The 18,725-nt window shown below is 38.0% G+C and overlaps 1 protein-coding gene across 2 annotated transcripts in view; it reads right to left on the reverse strand.

The window, feature by feature from the left end:
- The window catches only part of RNGTT (RNA guanylyltransferase and 5'-phosphatase), a 242,293-nt gene extending 227,294 nt beyond the window's left edge, over positions 1-14,999 (reverse strand). For both annotated transcript variants that reach the window (XM_045843819.1, XM_045843818.1), the window contains exons 1-4: positions 14,718-14,999; positions 9,333-9,442; positions 2,983-3,086; positions 2,806-2,894 (exon numbers count right to left, since the gene is read on the reverse strand). In XM_045843819.1, the coding sequence (XP_045699775.1) occupies positions 2,806-2,894; positions 2,983-3,086; positions 9,333-9,442; positions 14,718-14,781 (367 nt within the window). In that variant the 5' untranslated portion in view covers positions 14,782-14,999. The remainder of the gene's footprint in view (positions 1-2,805; positions 2,895-2,982; positions 3,087-9,332; positions 9,443-14,717) is intronic.
- Between the last annotated feature and the right edge of the window lie 3,726 nt (positions 15,000-18,725).

Below are 18,725 nucleotides of genomic sequence, written 5' to 3' on the forward strand. Positions count from 1 at the left end.
CATATTGATTGTCAAAAAGTAAATTTAATCAGTCACTGCTAGAGACTGCTAAGATGCCAACTCACTATTCTGAAAACTGAGAAATAAAAGAAGGAATCAAACATTGGACTTGCCTTTCCTGTACAAATGGCATTTCAGGATAACAAAGGAATAGTTCCTTACTAAAGAATTCCAGCTAATACATGAAGAAATGAAGAATCAGAAAAATCATTTTGCCATCCCTAATGAAATACTGGATGGATCAAGGCAACAATCGTCAATAGATACTGAAATCATTAGGTAAAAGACAGATGAAGAACTTTACAACAAGAGGAATCAAGCTGCCACCACCTGAACCCCCTTACTCATCTTAGTACCACTAAAAGTGAGGCAACCAGACAACATTTGCTTCCTGATTTGACTTGAAAGGAAGTAATACAACATACTCTATGAAGTAGATCCCACTTCTGGGAATATATCTGAACAAACCCAAAACACTAATTTGAAAGAATATAGGGACCCCTATGGGTCATTACAGTGTTATTTACAATCGCCAAGATATGGAAGCAGTCCAAGTGTCCATCAGTAGATGAGTGGATAAAACAACTATAGGACATTTACGTGACAGAATACTACTCAGCTATTTAAAAGAAGAAATGTTTACCCTTTGTGACAGTATGGATAGACCTGGAAAACATTATGCTAAGTAAAATAAGCCAGTAAGAGAAAGACAAATACCATATGATTTCACTCATATGTGGAATCTAATGAACAAACTGAACTAACAAAATAGAGACAGATTCATAGATAGAGAGCAGGATGATAGCTAAGGGGACATGGGAAAGGTTAGAGGGTGTAGGGATTGAGCAAAAAGGAAAAAGGACTTATGGATACTGACAACATGATGGTGACTGTGGGGGGAGAGGGGTATAAGAAGGGTAACGGGAAAAATACAATAAAAATTTAAAAATAAAAATAAAAATAAAAATACTATTTTTATGTCATATACTTCAAACATGTTTCCCAACTGGCCATATACCTTTTTGCTCTGTTTCTGTTGTTTTGTAATAGAGAAAATTTTTCTTCTAGGTTTTATGTGATCAATCTACAAATCAGTGTAGCAATTAATTAGAGATTTAGACCCTGAAGTGAGAAACTACATTAAAAGCCTGGCTTAAACACAAGATGTGTGACCATGGCAAACTACCTAACTTACCTGAGCATCAGTTTCCTTATCTATAAAATGGAGATACCACCACATACTACAAAGAGTTGCTATAAAAATTCATTCATTCATTCATTCATTCATTCCCCACCATGTCTGCTAAGTAAATAATAACCATTCAAGTATATTTTCTTTATAAAGACTTCCTACATTTCTTAATAACTTTTCTCCTTGTTTTGTACTCTGTCACAGATGAGAGGTGGTTTAACGTGGGAACTCTCAACTCAGATTGCCTAGGATCTGATCTAAGCTCTAACCCTTACTACTATATGACTGACATCGAGGCAGTCAATTAACCTTTCCAAGCCTCAGTTTCTTATAAAATGGGGGTGACAATGATATCTACCTATCAGGATTGCTGTGAGGAAAAAAAATGAGATAATGTATGTAAAATGGTTTACAGGAGTGACTAACAAAGGAGAAACGTTCAACAAATGTTAGCCAATATTATTAATAATGTAATTAATGAGACTACTCTCTAATTACATTTCCTAACTAGTTATTGTTATTCGCAAGAAAGTTGCTCATATTTTCTTATTTATCTGTGTCCAAATATATCCCCTCAACTTTCCTACTATTCCTAATAGATTTCCAGTTAATTCCCTGAATGTGGAAAATACTAATCACTTAAGTTTTTAGAAAGAAATCACAAAAGAAAATACATTGACAACAAAAAAGTTTTAAAACGTTACCAAAACATTTAAAAGGCAAATGAAATTTTTAAAAAGTTTCCAATAGTATATATAGGAAGTTAAGTTATGGCATCTATCTATCAGAAGAAAAACCATTCAATAAGCAGTGTCAAAACAAATGACTGGATATTCTGAAAACATTTAAACTGGATCTTCAATTCAAACTATATGCCAATATAAATACCAGACAGAACAATAAATCAAGGCTCAAAATGAAACCTTAAAAATTCTAGATCACTCCTAACAGCATTATTTACAATAGAAAAAAACTGAAAAATAACCCAAATGTCATTTTAAGACAATTTACTTATTTATTATATTTACTGTTTATTGTCAACCTTCCCCCAACCTAAGCACCCAACTTCCAAACCACACTAGAATATAACCTCCAAAAGAGCATGGACTTCTTTCTGTTTTCTCTATTGATATGTTCCAAGAACCTATACCTGGCAAAAAGTAACAATCAATAAATATTTGCTGAAAGAATTGTCCATCAAGAGGAAAATGAATAAGCTGCAGTATATTCAGCTGATGAAATACTACACAGCAGCAAAAATAACAGTTACATACATCAACATGAATCTCTCACATACTGGAGTGAAAAAAGCTTCAGAATAACACATGTGGTATAAAATGCAAAATTATAAAAACTAAATATGTAGTGTTTAAGGTAGAGTTTCTCAACAGTAATCTGAAGAGGAGTAATGGGGCTTTATCTTGAAAAATATTAAAACTATAAAAATACAAGTTACCATTTGCAAAAGTTAGTCTATTACTATAATAAACAACTGTCAGTGATTACTTTAAAAAAAATACTTCCATATCAATTCATTAGTAAAAAAAAAAAAAAAAAGGAAAACCCAACACAAAATAAACTATTCAACACTGGTAAAGTCAAGTCAAACATACCTATAAGTTCAGGTGGATTTCTTTCATTGAACCGCTCACACAGACGAATAAATGTCTCAGTATTCTCAGTTGTAGGGCACTCACCGTGTCTAGTAGTATGAAAACATCTTTTTAGAAAAGAGATTACACATTTCAGCAAAAGGTTCAAATCTTAAAGAATCTTAATACATGACTTACCCTTTACACTGAAGTTTTATATATTTGATTCCTTCTTTTTCTATGTCGTTTCTGTCATAGAACCTTGAAGTATTTGTCAAATCCACCAACAAGCCCATTTTAACCTTATTAAAAAAAGGGGGGGTGTAGATTTACTAGCAGCTGAATTTGTTCCAAAACAAGCTGACTAAATGGCAACACTCCAGTTCATCCATCTACACTGCAGGAGGTTTTATGCTCTCTGCCAATGAACAATTAACATATCACTTATCCAAGTCTTATTCAAGGTACTAGAATATAGCAGGCAATAAATGAAATAAGTTAATCCACAAACAAATGATGGAACAAGAACATAAGCAAAACAGACTCACTTCATCATTACAAAAGTCTACCTAAAAAAGCAAGCACTGATATAGCTTTTGGCATCTGCCACGCCACCTAAGATTTATCAGACAAGAGGCTAGTGCAAGGGACAGTACAAGGGATCTGAAATAGGCCCCAGCCCAAGCAAGCTCCAGGCACACATCAGCCCAGCATTCCAAGCAACCATTACTACATCACATGTTAGGCAATTAAATTCTGAAGTGAGTATATAGGGAAAAACTGTGTTCAGTCAAAATTCCCTGGTAAGTTCCTTAAATAATCCATCAAGAACAGACCACATGGCCATATTTCTGAATCTCATTAAAGACTTAATCCCATCTTTCAGCCAGTTTTTCTTCCAGCATTGAAACAAAAATCGTTATTTCTTCTGTTGAGCACTGACGAAGTTGGCTTGTGTTCAGGGGCCATGTGGTTGAAAATCCTTTAAGAACTAAAACCATACTCATCCTGGCAGGACAGGCTCACTAAGAAATGCACACCTGAACTGAGTCAAGAAAAAATTTAATCAGACATCTTCCACCTCATTCTGAAGCCTATATTCTCTGAGTAGAGTGGCAAGAAAAATAATCGGTATTTTCTAAATTGTTATTTTTCTCTTTTGTTTTTACTGAATTTATTGAGTTCTTGTTGTTGGATTTGCCTTAAGGAAACTGATTTACATAATGAGTCAACTCCACTGTCATAGCGAAAAAAATAACAAAAACACTTAAATTTCACACATGACAAAAAAGACAAAATGTGTGCTTCTAAAATATAACTAGTTGCCACAATGTGCTCAACTGATTTTTCCAGAGTCCTTAGCTCACATATAGATGAGACAGATCAATCAGATGAGTTTTTCCTTAAAGGAAATATATTTTTGATACTATTTTCTGCAATTTGCCCCCCTGGAGCCTACTTCTCTTCTCTTCTCACAGAGCTTCTGCAGTAATCTTAATTCCTTCAGAGGATATATACTGCCAAATACAAAGACTTAGAAACCACATTACAGCTTCTTAGTGAGTTAGAATTAGAATCCATGTTGTTTGTCTCCAGGTTCAAAATGAGAAGTGAATGTAAAGTAGGCTGAGCAGAAAATAATAAATTTTCTAAATATACAGGAATACTTTAGCCAAAAAAACTGAGAAAGTATATTGTGTGACTTAATTGCCCTGATCCCCAAAGACAAAGTCTGTCCAAAAAAAGTCCAGCCATTGTTGATATAAGGAGAACAGTTTGCACTACATCAAACCTGGCAACCAAGGACAGTGGACTGGAAAACACATGTGTGAACAGCAACAACTTCACAGTGCTGGTCAGTGGGGGCAGTAGATGCCACTGAATGAGGATGTGCACTGTGTGGCCATAGCATTCAAAATGACTGAGCAAGAAGAGCAACAAATCTGCATCAAATTGCATTAAGCTTGAACATTCCTCTATGGAAACTACTGGGATGATTCAGAAAGCTTTCAGGGATGACGCAATGAGTGTAGCACAAATAAAAGTGTGACACAAACGCTTCAAAGATGGTCGAGAATCTGTTGAAAGTGATCCATGATCTGGAAGGCCTGAAACAAGCAGAACTGAGAATGTTGAATGTGTACAGGCTGCAATCAACAAAAATTGGCGAATGACAGTGAGAGAACTAGAAATTAATCTGGGGATTCCAAAAACTACTGTGTCCAAGATTTTGATGCAGAATATTGGCACAAAACATCTTGGGACAAAATCCGTTCCCTGGCTTTTGCTACAAGAGCAGAAGGCACATTGCACTGCAGTTGCTAATGATGATTCAAATCACTACCAATGAACCAGATTTCCTCAAGAAGGTCATAACTTAATCACACATCATACATAGCCGGAGATGAATGATGCATCTACAGCTACAATCCAGAAATGAAGACAGGCCCAGTCATCCCAATGGAAGTACTGGTTCTCCGTGCCCTAAAAAGGCACAGCAAAGTCACAACAGCAAGATCAAGATCGTGTTAACTGCGTTTTTTGACGAGGAAGGTTGTCCATCACAAGTACACCCCACCAGGCCAAAGAGTTAATAAGGAGTACTACTTCTATGTTCTTCATCCGTTGAGAGATGCAATACAACAAAAGCAGCCACAGCTAAGGACAACTGGTGATTGTCAGCTTCATCACAACAATGCACCTGCTCATGCATCACGTCTCACACAGAGTTTTTTGGTGAAACATCAAATCACCAAGGTGACTCAGCCCCCCTACAGCACACATTTGGTGCAACTTTTGACTTTTCCCAAAACTAAAATCACCTTTGAAAGGGAAGAGATTTCAGGCCATTGATGAGCTTCAGGAAAATACTACTGAGCAGCTGATGGCAGTTCCAACAAAGGTTTTGCAAAGTGTTTTGAACAGTGGAAGAAGTGCTGGGAGAACTGTGTAAGGTCCCAAGGTGACTGAGGGGACTGAGGTGTCATTGTCCTATATACAATGTTTCTTGTGTCTTTTTCAATAAATGCCTCTATTTTTCATATTATATGGCACTGAATACTTTCTGGACAGACCTCATATATGTATATGTAGAAATGTGTGTATGTGTATTCATGTGTCTATATGGATGTGTTTGTGTGTAAACATATCTGTGTGTATAACTATACACATACATATATTATATATACATTTGTAATTTTCATAATATGTAATCCCTATCCATAAGTAAAGACAATAATAGTATTACCTCATAGAATTGTTATGAGGTTTAAATAAATTCCTTACTCTGTGCCAAGCACTAGTCTACATGCCTTACATGCATAACTTTTATTTACAAATGAGGAAACTGAAACATGAAGAGATTATGTAAGTTGCCCACAAAGCTCTGTAAGTGGCAAACTGGAATTCAAACTCAGGCTGGATTCTAAATCCAAGCTCTTAGCTCACTGCCTATGAAATATTTAATGCTTTACAAATGTTAACTATTACTTTCAATACAATTACTGATATTAAAATAGAAATCAAAAGTTTGTAAGTAAGCTAAAATAAAAGATATAAACAAATAAAGACCCAAAACTACACCAAGAAAGTGAATGAGTAAAAAGTTTTCAAAATCTAAATGGTGACTCTTCTATCCCATGATCAGAAACTTGCACATAATGGGCATTAATATTTATTGAATGTACCAACACACAGCATACTAATAACAGGCTATCAAGAGTATAAAACAGAGCCCTGGCCAGGTAGCTCAGTCGGTCAGAGCACTGTCCCGATACACAAATGTTATAGGTTCAATCCCCAGTCAGGGCACATACAAGAATCAACCAATAAATGCATAAATAAGTGGAAAAACAAATCGACATGTCTCCCTCTTTCCCTCTCTCCATCTCTCCCTTTCCTTCTCTCTAAAAATCAATTTAAAAAACAAACAAAACAATCAGAATTGCCTCCATTAAAGTCAAGAACAGTATAAGAATATGTGTGCACATGTGTACACAAGTGGCCTGTATAAAAAAGGATTAAACGTGGTTGTTAAAAAAAGTATAAAGTAGAAGAGTAATAAAGATTAATGTTATGAATTGAATTATGTTCCCTAAAAAGATATGTTCAAGTCCTAATTGCCTATGAATATGGCCTTATTTGGAAATAGGGTAGGGTTACAGGGTCTTTGCAAATATAATCACGAAAAGATGAACTCATACTGAACCAGAGTGTCCTTATACGAAAAAATTTTGGACACCAAGACACAAAGAATGTCAACAATGAGGCAAAGACAACTGATGGAGCCGCAAGCCAAGGAATGACAAAGATGGTTGGCAATCAACAGAAAGTAGGAGAAAAGCATGGGAAACATTCTCCCTCCAGGCCTCCAGAAGAAACCAGCCTTGCCAATGCCTTGATTTGGAACTTCTAGCATCCAAAATTGTGAGCAAATAAAGGTCTGAGGGTTTTTTAATAATTTTTTTATTTTTAATTACAGTTGACATAAAATATATTAGTTTCAGGTGTACAATCCAGTGATTAGACATTTACTACTTCAAATGAAGTATTGACCACTCCATTAAACCTAGTAACCATGTGACACCATACACAGTTATTACAGTATCACTGACTATATTCCTTACACTGTACTTCATATACCCATGACTGTTCTGTACCTGCCAATTTGTACTTCTTAAGCCCTTCACCTTTTTCACCCATTCCCCCAACCCTCCTCCATCAAAATGTTCTCTGTATCTATGAGTCTGTTTCTGTTCTGCTTGTGGGTTTTTAGATTTCACATATTAAGTGAAATCATCTGGCAATTTCTCTTTCACTGCCTTAGTTCACATAGCATAATAGCCTCTAGGTCCACCCATGTTGTTGCAGATGGCAAGATTTCACTCTTTTTTTATGATTGAATCATATTCCATTTGTATATGCACCACTTCTTCTTTATCCACTCATCTAATGATGGACATTTAAGTCGCTTCCATATCTGGGCTATTGTAAATAATGCTGCAATAAATATATTGATGTATATATTTTTTTCAATTTAGAGTTTTGGTTTCTTTGGATAAACACCCAGAAGTGTAGTGTTGAGTCCTTCTTTGTCTCTTGTTATAGCCTTTGTTTTAAAGTCTATTTTGTCTGGTATAAGTATTGCTACCCCATCTTTTCATTTTGTTTTGTTTCTATTTTCATGAAATACCTTTTTTCATTTCTTTACTTTCAGTCTGTGTATGTCTTTTAATATGAAGTAACTCTCTTGTAGACAGCATATGTAAGGGTCTTATTTTGTTATTCATTCAGTCACCACATGACTTTTGAAGGGAGCATTTAATCTATTTGCATTTAAAGTAACTGTTATAGATACGTATTTATTGTCATGTTATTATTCATATTTTTTCATTTTTTCTTCTTCCTAAAGACCATTTAACATCTCTTTTAATACTGGTTTGGTGGTAATGAACTCCTTTAGCTTCTTCTTGTCGCAGAAGCTCTTTATCTTGCTGGGTAATCTTGGTTGCAAGTCCTTGCTTTTCATCACTTTGAAAATTTCATGCCACTCCCTTCAGGTCTGCAAAGTTTCTGTTGCAAAATCAGCTGACAGTCTTATGGGAACTCCTTTGTAGGTAAATAACTGCTTCTCTCTTGCTGCTTTTAAGATTCTGTTTGTCTTTAACCTAAAGTTCTGTTGTTTTATACACCCAATTTGTGGTAACTTCTTATAGCAGCCCTAAGAAACTAATACAATCAGTCTTATGTTAGAATAACATAAAAAATTGCAGTTTCATTTAGGAAAATAGTTTGGCACAGTCTTGTAAAATTAACCATGTACTCAACAATCATATTCTTGAGTATCTGTCCAGAAAAAATGAAAACTATGTTCACACAAACAGCTGTACATGAATATTCATGACAGCTTTATTCACAATACCCCACAACTGGAAACAACTCTAATTGCTTAAAAGGTTATTTAACCATTCAACAGGAAAATTATTACGTAAACTCTGGTACATCCACACAACTGAACAGTATTCAGCAGCAAAAAGGAAACTTTTTGTTGACACAAACAACAACCTGGTTGGACCACAAGGGAATTATGCTTAGTGAAAAAAAGCCATTCCTACAAGATGACATACTGTTTCACTCCATTTACATAAAATTCTCAAAATGATCAAAATACAGAAATGATATTCTGTACAGGGCTGCAGGTGGGAATTGGGTCTGGAACAGTTCCATAACCACCACCACAACTCTACATGTTGGATCAAACTGCAAAGAACTATATACACATACACACAAATGAATGCATATATAAACTGGTAAAAACTAAATAAGGTGTACACTCTACTCAACAGTTCTGTACCGATGTCAATTCCCTGCTTTTGATACTGCACTACAAGTACATAAGATGTCACCATTGGGAATAAATGGGAGAAAGGTTCAAAGAACTCTGTACAATTTTTGTAATTTCAAAATAAAAAGCTTAAAAAAAAGCCACCTGAAGAACAAGACAGAGATAAAGTATATTAAATCAGTATCAGAAATGTTTTGCTTCTTACCTTCAGACTCTTTAGATAATTTGAGAGCATACTGGGATGGAATCGATTTTCTTCAGCAACTTGGCTGTCATATTTTGGTCCTAACATTGTCTTCAACGGTAAGAATCTTCCTAAACAACATGAAGATCAGTAACAATTTTCATTTAAAATAAAAACAAAAAAGTTCCAGGTTAAAACTCTGTAGTTAGCAATTATCAAAATCACTTTAAGTGTTTTATATGAACTGTTCACGAAGTATTCTCAATCTAAACTATACTTTTTAAAAGACACTGCCTTGGAACTTCTAAAGACAACATAAATTCTAGAAATGACAATCAAATATAATAGCAAAAGAGGTAATGGACTTCCATGAAGACTCTTAAGTTCTAAACCATTACATTAAAAAAATTACTGCCTTAAGCCCTGGCTGGTATAGTTCAGTGGATTGAGCACAGGCTGTGAACCAAGGGTCACCAGTTCAATTCCTAGTCAGGGCACATGCCTGGGTTGCAGGCCAGGTCTCCAGTGGGGGCCACGTGAGAGGCAACCACACATAGATGCTTCTCTCTCTCTTTCTCCTTCCCTTCCCCTCTCTCTAAAAATAAATAACACCTTTAAAAAAATTACTGCCTTAAAACCATTAAAGATACAGTACTAAAAAACTGATAATGAAGTGAATTAAATAAATTCTTTAAAGTTCTCTAATTATACTTTTTTAATATGGGCTTAGAACTCTCTCCATCTTATGAACCTTATCCTACAGCTAAGCACAAGGATCATGCTAAGAAGCATGCTAACCAAAACCATTCTCCAAACAACTACCAGTGATTATAATCTCAGCAGACTGACTGACCTTTTTGGCCTTTTTGTTCTTTCTGAATCATAATATAAGCATAGGGGAAGTCAGTTTATATAATCAATTTTTACATCAATTTATATTTTAAAATACAATAAAACAGTAACAATAAATATCTACCTAAAATAATACCTGAGTAAAATGTTAACATGTGTCCAGAGTAAAATGTTAACGTGTAAAATTTAACCTAGATTTCATTAAAAGATAACTTTTTAAATGTTTACTTTATATAAAAATTAAGGTCACTCAAGAACACCAATAACCTCCACATTGCTAAATCCAATGGTCAATTCTCAGTTCTCAAACAACTGATCAGTTTTTAATTCAAGAGGGAACTCCTGACTTACTTTTTCACTTGGCTTCCAGGACACATCATCCTGGTCTTCCAATCTCTCCAGCCTCTCCCTCTCAGTCTCTTTTACTGGCTCCTCCTATCTCCCTGACCCTTCCATGTTTTATCCCAGGCTCCGTCCTTGGACTTCCCTTCCATCTACATTCAACTCCCCTGGTGTGTCATTTAGTCTCACAGCTTTAAAAGCCACCCATGTGCTGATACCTCACAAATGTGTATCTCCAGCCAAACCTCTCTCTTAACTCTATCGGTTTTTAAACTGCCTACCTGACTTACTTTCTACTTGATGTCTTACAGACACCTCAAACTTGATATCCAAATTTGAGCTCCCAGTATTCAAACTCCAAAAGCTGCTCCTCTCCTGGTCTTCCCTGTCACAGCAAATGGTAACACCATTGTTTAGTAGCTCAGGCCAAAACCTTTAGTTATCCTTGACCTTGACACCTCTCTTTCTCACACACCCCACATCCAATCCATCAGTAAATCTGATCACATCTATCTTCAAAATATATCCAGAATCTAAGCCTTTTCACTGTCTCTACCATTATCTCACCTAGATAATTATACCTCATTTAGTTTATTTAACAGATATTTAATGAAGCCTATTATGTATGTACCAGCCATTGTTCTAGGTGCATGGAATACATTAGTGAAAAGAAGAAAAAAAAAAACATAAAATCCCTGGTAGAGCTTATTTTCTACTGGGGAAACATGAACCATAAACAATAAACATAATAAGTAAATAATTAGAAGGAGAAGGAGAAGATTCATCCATTAGACCCTCTCTCCAACTATCTAGCAAACTTCTGTTTTCTGGTCCCCTTCCTCTTCCCCATCTCCTCTTCCTCAAACCTCAAAGAATTGGGTTCATTACCTCCGATATTCCATAATATTCTGATTGTCATTATTGCATTTATTACAACAGAACTGTACTTTAAAGTGATGGTTTGCTATTCTCATGAGACTATGAAGGTATGGCACTATATCATAACCATCTCAAATACTTCCTAAGTAAAATGACTTCAAAGTTACCACTGCTCTCTTCATACACAGTAGATACAAAATAATTTTATGTTTAATGACCTTTAAGAAATACGAAGTTTGTTTTCTTCACAGTATTCACCTAAAATCTATCACTCCGAACAAGAAAAAAGAATTCTTCAGAAATAAAGCTTGGTCCTATGGACAGGAGCTCTCTCAGTGGAAGTGTGGTTCAATTAGAGGAGGCTTCATAGTGCAACAGATTATATATAATTACCACCATCTTCTTTATGATTCAAGAAAATTATGAACTTCTAGCACTAATAAAATGCTTTACAATGTTTACAATGAGAAAATTTAAGTTGGTATAACATATTTTCCTCATAGACAAAATATCAAAGATATACAATAAAAATGGGTTACTTTTATAATTAGAAAAGATAAGATAAAAAAGGAGGTAGAAAATGGGAATGAAAACGGTTCCTTATTTTTCACTGAAGCTTACAAGAATGCAGCTAGTATTTCTTGCTCTACTACTATAAAACACTGCAAACCCTTCATTTCCAAAATATACAATGCGGCATGGACACTTCTAGGACACGGACAGACAAGACTTTAAGGGAAATTCAGAGAAATATCAAGAATTCTATGTTGCATTCACTTTACTTTCTAATAAGCATCACAAGCTGAGGCACTATTGATCAGTAAGATCCATCCTGGTTGTCAGAAGGCCTGGGGTTCTGTCCAGGAACCACAATCAACCAGATAGGCGAGCTCAGTGACTCATGAACCACAATAATTAAGAATCTAACATTGGGGGGCCCAAAATATACCAATACTAAAACGGAAAAACTTTTATTCCTGACTCTTTATTTCCAGAGGAGGGAGGGAAGAAAAGGCACACAACTCTATTTCTCAAAGGGGCATAAAGCCACCTGAAGCTCTGCACATCACCGGCTGCTCTCAACCCCTAGTCAGTGCCATGTTTGTTCCATTTTTAATCTAACAATAAGTCAGTGTTCTGTATTTGTCATTGCCATCCTGCAGACTACATTTTTAAGCTATTTTTCTAATTTAAAAATTCACTTTGACAAGAACTTCATTATGATTTTGTTTTTCTCACACATCACTGTAGCAGGTAACTCTAATATTAGAGAAGATACAGGAAATAAGCTCCAGGCTACAAACGATGCCAGACATCCAAGTATAGAGATTTCTCCATAACGTCACAGAGAAAAACCACATGTAAAAAGAAAGGATACACTATTAAGTTAAAGATGGCTGGAGACTAAGACCTATAAAGAAAATGTAAAGAAATGTGATCAAGCCTTGGGCAGGTAGGTAGCTCAGTTGGTTAGAGCATCATCCCAACACACCAAGGTCATGGCGTTCAATCCCCAGTCAGGGTACATACAAGAAGCAACAAATGAATGCATAAATAAGTGGAAAAACAAATCAATGTTTCTCTCTCCCCCCCTTCTACCTCTGCCAAATCAATAAAATAAAAACTTTTTTGAAAAAGAACTGAAGAAGGGAAGCACAATGATTATCAAGCAGTTTTTCATTACAACTTAAAATGCATACAAAAGTGATCAGAACATAAAGAAAATTATTTCATTTTTCATTAAAGAAAAACATTTCTTCACTCTAAGGCTTGCTTTGACTATCTTTCAGTAACACTTTCATCCATTGTTTATGGCTTTATTGACTAACGGTTTTATATGAAACATGAAAAAAAAACTTACAAACTAGAAGAATCAGAAAACCTGGATAGAAAATGACCTAGAGAATCTCCTTTTTCAACAATTTCATCTAACTCGATAGACAAAGAATAGGTATGCACTCATAGGCCACTACAAAATCCTTTGATTTTTGTTTCAAAACACTCTTCTGGAAAAAACACATTCAATAAAAGATTTGTACTTGCAATATATAAAGAACTGTAACAGTTCATCAGTAAGATAAACAACCCAGTTTAAAAATCAGAATATTTGGACACTCCACGAAAGAAGATAGTGAATTATGAAGAAGCATGTGAAAAGATGCTCCACATCAAACCACAATAAGATAATACTAAATACCTACTAAAGTGTGTAAAATTAAAAAGCCTGATCATACCTAGTGTTGAAGAAGACATGGGACAAATAGAACGATCATACAAGACTTTGGAAAAGAGTTTGGCAGTTTTTTTAAAGGTTAAATGTACACCTACCATACAATCCATTCCTATTCCAGATATTTACATAAGAGAAATGAAAGCACATGTTCATACAAAAAACTGTATGTGAATGTTCACTGCAAGTGAATTTGTAATAGCCAAAAACTGGAAACAACCCAAATGACCAGGAACAAGTGAATAAACAAATTGTGGTGTATCCATAACAGTGGAATACTGCTCAGCAATAAAAAGGTATGAACTATTGTTGCATACAAGAACATGGATAAATATTAAAATAGTCCTGAGTGAAAAAAAGCCAGAGACCACCTCCCCACCAAAAAAACTACATACCAAATGTTTCCACTTTTAAAAAAGAATACATAGAAAGTATAAATTATTCTGTGACAGAAAGCAGAGAAGCAGTTGCCTGAAGAGGGAGGAATTACAAAAGGGCAGGAAGAGACTTTGAGAGGTTATGGGTTATGTTGACTGTCTTGACTGTGGTGACGTTTGATTGGGTTGTTTCATAGGATATGTGTATGCACTTAGTCCAAACTTATCAAACTGTACACTTTAAAGTTTGTTGTTATGTCCAACTCAATAAAGACGAAAAAATCCACAATAAGTCATTTAAAATGTTTTTTAAACTCCAGTCTCTTGTCGATCCATCACACCACGGAAAAGTGCCCCTCCTCTTCTTTAGCCCTCCTCCATCTCAAAACTGACACTTGTCCCTTCCCCTCCTAAGAACACTGAAAGGTTCACAAACTTCTAGCTAAGCGTCAAAGCACTGTCCACTGTACTCTTGGGTGCTCAGCTCCAGCCACACAAACTTTCGGTCTACCTTCCCGTCTGCAATACACAGAGTCTTACTGGACAGTGACAAGTGCCCCCACCCATCCACCCACCCCCTCCAGTCCAAGTTCCCACGCACTCATCCACGAAGCTTCATTGAGTCGAGCACATCCCAATCCTGAAATACCACTAACGGACACGCAAACACCGAAATCTCCAGAAGCCGCCGGTGCGGGGGACTGGAAGACCCTCCGTCCGGGTTACCTGCCACCGGCTGGCCGCGCCGTGGACAGTTGAGCCACCGCGGCGGGATCTTGTTGTGAGCCATGACCTGGGCTGCGCAGAGCGGCCCCACTCCGCCAACGCTCGCTGCACCTCCGCTGGCGCCTCGCGGTCCGCTCCGCACGGGACTTGCAAGGCAGCCGAATCCCGGCCGAGGTCCGGGTTACAGCCGCTCCTACCAGGATAACGTCACGGGACGCGCGCCACTTTCATTCAGGATCTACTCCACTGCTTTAGGCGAGCCCACAATGCACTGCTACTTCCGCCCTCAAAGGCCCCGCCTCCTCCTTTCCGAGGTCAAAGGGGAAGAAAAGGAAGTTCAGCGGCGCGCTGGGAAGAAGTTCAGGCTTGAGCGCGTGAGACGGGTTGGTTTTCTCTTGCTCCGCCCCGCCAAGAACCGGGCGCTCGCGTCACCAGCTTTGCGCAGACGCAGTTGCCCTTGTTTGGGACTGGCTGAGTAACACGTGTTTTCTCTTCCCATCCTGGTAGCAGATAGAAACACCACCCCACCCCCCCCACCCCCCAAAAATGAAAAGAAGCCAAGTCTGTGGCCGTGGGCAGACTGGTCTGCAACTTTCACAGCGGCATCTCTTTTACTAATGAAAGGGGCCTTCCTATCGCAATCACAGCTCAAGAGCCAATCGCCCTTTTTCGGCCACCCTTGCTTTCCTGCTGGATCTGGGTTTGGGAATTTGGGAAGTTTTCTCTGAGGGTCAAGAGAAAAGCTTTAGAGAAATTCTAAGGGCGAGGGATTGGAATACCAGAAATGAGAAATTTCTCTTTGGAAAGGTATTTCTACGAATCCATGTAGTATCTTAAGCAAAAAAAAAATTGTTTTTGCTTGTACTTTTCTGGCGCAAAATGTCAAAGTGTATTTGGGAACCTAGGATGGTCGGTGTCTCAAAGTGACCAATGTGTATCATTGACAAAGGCAGAAATTGCCCGGTGAGGTGCTACTGTTGACGGGAGAGACCTGGTTATTCTTGCTGATGCATGTAAAGAATTACATATCAGCAAATCTAGTAGTATGTAATCAGTTTATTAGTGGCTCGCTTCCATGGAAGAGAACAGGACTGGGTAGAGTAGGGGGTGAAAGGGAAAGTTTCAGGGCAAAGCAGGGTGAGAAAAGCAAGAGCGGCTGAAGACCAGGGTGGCAAGGCCCTGGGCAGCCTGAGGCTGGGTGGCCAGAGGCCCTGTGGCTCTGGAACCAAGAGCCCTTGAGAGAGAGAGAGTATCCTGAGTCCCTGAGAAGGAGAGAGAGCGAGTCCTTTGTTCTCAGGACTTACATAATTGGTGGGATAGGAGGGAAAAAGTTACATATTGATTAACGGGTAAATGTGGTGCCAGCTTTCCTAGAAGGATGTGACTACCCAAACTTAGGTATGTGTGGGGGTGTGTTAGCCTGAATCCTTATCTTGCTCCAGACTCCATTTGGTCATCTTGTTGTAAAACAAATACGTGACAGGAGGCAGTTAATTAAAATTGGGGCAATTCCAAAGTTATTTATGGGCTTTTTCTGTAAGCATCAGGGACTCCTTCCTAAAACAGATAGTGACCAGAGATAGGCAATTAACCAAAGTTGTTTTGTGGGCTCTTTCTTTGGATGCCAGGGACCCTCTCCCACATTCAGGCCTTGGGATGAAAGCACAGTTTCAAGGCTTTCTTTTCCAGATAGTGGAAATGTTACACAGAATTTCAAGGACTTGTCTTCTTCCTTGCTAATATAGTGTTTCTTGTGATATTGGAACACCTGGCGATATAATCAGACCAGGCTTAGGACTGCTGAGTTAGCATGTGAGACTTGTCTCCTTCCTTCTCCTGCCTCTGTTTACTATTTATTCCACCTGATTGGTAAAAGGCGTTTCCTGGCAACCAGAGTGATCAATGCTGGCCAGTGACAGTACTGCTGTCTCAGAGTTCTTCCTATGCTGTCTCCTGCTTCACTACCATATGGCGGGGTACTCCTTTGCCCTTACAGAACAAATGGTCTTCCCCTTGCGGTTAAGCAGGGGTGCTCAGAAGCATTTTATAAAAGCAGTGGGGTAACAAGACTTTCTTAGGTACCAGACTAAGTTAAAGTATTAAATATAAAGCTGGTTGATGGCAAATTAACTATATTGTTGCAGCTTGGCTTTAAACACAAATGCTCTATTTGGACTGCAAGAGTATGAGGTGTGGGGGAATATATTTTTAAAAGAAATGGGAAACTTGGGGGGCAGCCCAGTCTGTGTATGCCCACATTGTACAAGGTGAGTGAGTATTCCTCTGTAGAGAGGGCCCAATGGTTACCTTTCTGAAAGAGCCTGTTAGGTCACATTCCTGGTCTGTCCCACTGTTGTCTGCTGAGACCTTTTAATGGAAAGTGTCACTCCTCTCTTGACAGAACAAAATAAGATTGAGTTTCCTTACCGAACAGTAGTCTGCCTAAATGATGCCCAATTCTCTGCTGGCAGAGAGAGCAGAGCCCTGGCTACACCTTGATTTCGGACATCTAGCCTCCAAAAATGTGAAACAATACATGTTGTAAGCCATTCAGTGTCAGTACTTTTTTACAACAGCTCTAGAAAACCAATACAAGGCCTCACAAAACCTGAATCTGCTGCTGTTCTAACCCATGCTCTCTGGTTCTAAAGCTCTTGGAGCTGATGTCCTCTGTACCGAAGTCCCTAGCCTTTTTAAATTTACCTGGTACACTCTTGAGGTTTTAGTGCCCAAAAGTCTGTTCTAAAGAACTCAGACATTCATCCACAAATACTAAATCACTGTTTACTATAAGAGCACTGACATCTTCAAGGGTAGAAACCTTTAGGTGTCTTTTCAGGTGGCAAGCATTTCAAGTATCTGCCAGCACCTCCGTAGTCCTCAGTGGCCAGGGGTCTACTGCCCCTGCTCCTGTCTTCCATCAGAGCACTCTCCCCCTGTGTTAGTTTCCTAGGACTGCCATAATAAAGGGCTACATACCATATGGCTTAAAACAACAGAAATTTTTTCCTCTCAGTTGTGGAGGCTAGAAGTTTGAAATCAAAGTGTTGTCAGGGTCATGCACCTTCCAAAGACTCTAAGGAAGGATCCTCTTTTGCCTCTTCCAGCCTTTGGTCGCCCCAGTCATCCCTTGGTTCCAACCTCTGCCTCCGTCTTCACATGGCATTCTCATCTCCATGTATGGCCATGACATTAGGCATACAGATTAGGGCGATCTTAATCCAGTATGACCTTATTTTAACTTGATTTCATCTGCACAGAGCCTATTTCCAAATAAGGTCACATTCACAAGTATCAGAGGTTAGAAGTCAACATATCTTTTTTGGACAACTCAATCATAACACCTGCCCTTACCTCTGGAAGAATACCTAGGCTTTCAGAAACACAGGCTTTTCTGAACCCCAGGAATTTGGCTGCTGTTTTTCACCGTTTCTCAGAGAGCCATCCTCTTTTTCAGAAAGTGAAAGACTGAGGCAGAGGCCTTAAAAATCACCTTCCATGTCCCTCCCTTTTTCTGCATACTACTATGAGCTACAAAGAATGAAATATGAGCAAACCCAAATTCACCCTCTCTTGCTTCTTTCTGCGGACTGTGCTGAACCGGCTTGAAGAGCATGAAGTGTTCAGTGGCACGCTTTCAACCTCATCTCCTCAGAGGCTTCAGGTATTCCCTCAGTGATCAGTGACTTCTTAAAGGTCCAAATTCATGTCTGCACATTGTTAAAAGATAAACTGAGCCATATTAAAAATGTTATGAGTTTATTTGAGCAAAAATCGATTCCAACCAGGTAGCACCAAACATGAAGTGGTTAGGAGCACTCTGAGGACAGGAGGCAAAGGAAAGATTTATATGGTATAGACAAGGGTGGAAGCAAAAAGGAAATTATTTGTTTGGCTATAATTTAAAGCCTAGTTGCCTGTTGGCGAGTGGTCGTCCCCAGGGTTTTGATTTCATAACCAAGAGGTACTTACAGGTTTCAATTCTGCTTACATTGGCCTCTTGGCATT

This window comes from Phyllostomus hastatus, unplaced genomic scaffold (assembly GCF_019186645.2).
Source record: "Phyllostomus hastatus isolate PE091 unplaced genomic scaffold, TTU_PhHast_1.1 phas_contig_40, whole genome shotgun sequence".
Lineage (NCBI taxonomy): Eukaryota > Metazoa > Chordata > Mammalia > Chiroptera > Phyllostomidae > Phyllostomus > Phyllostomus hastatus.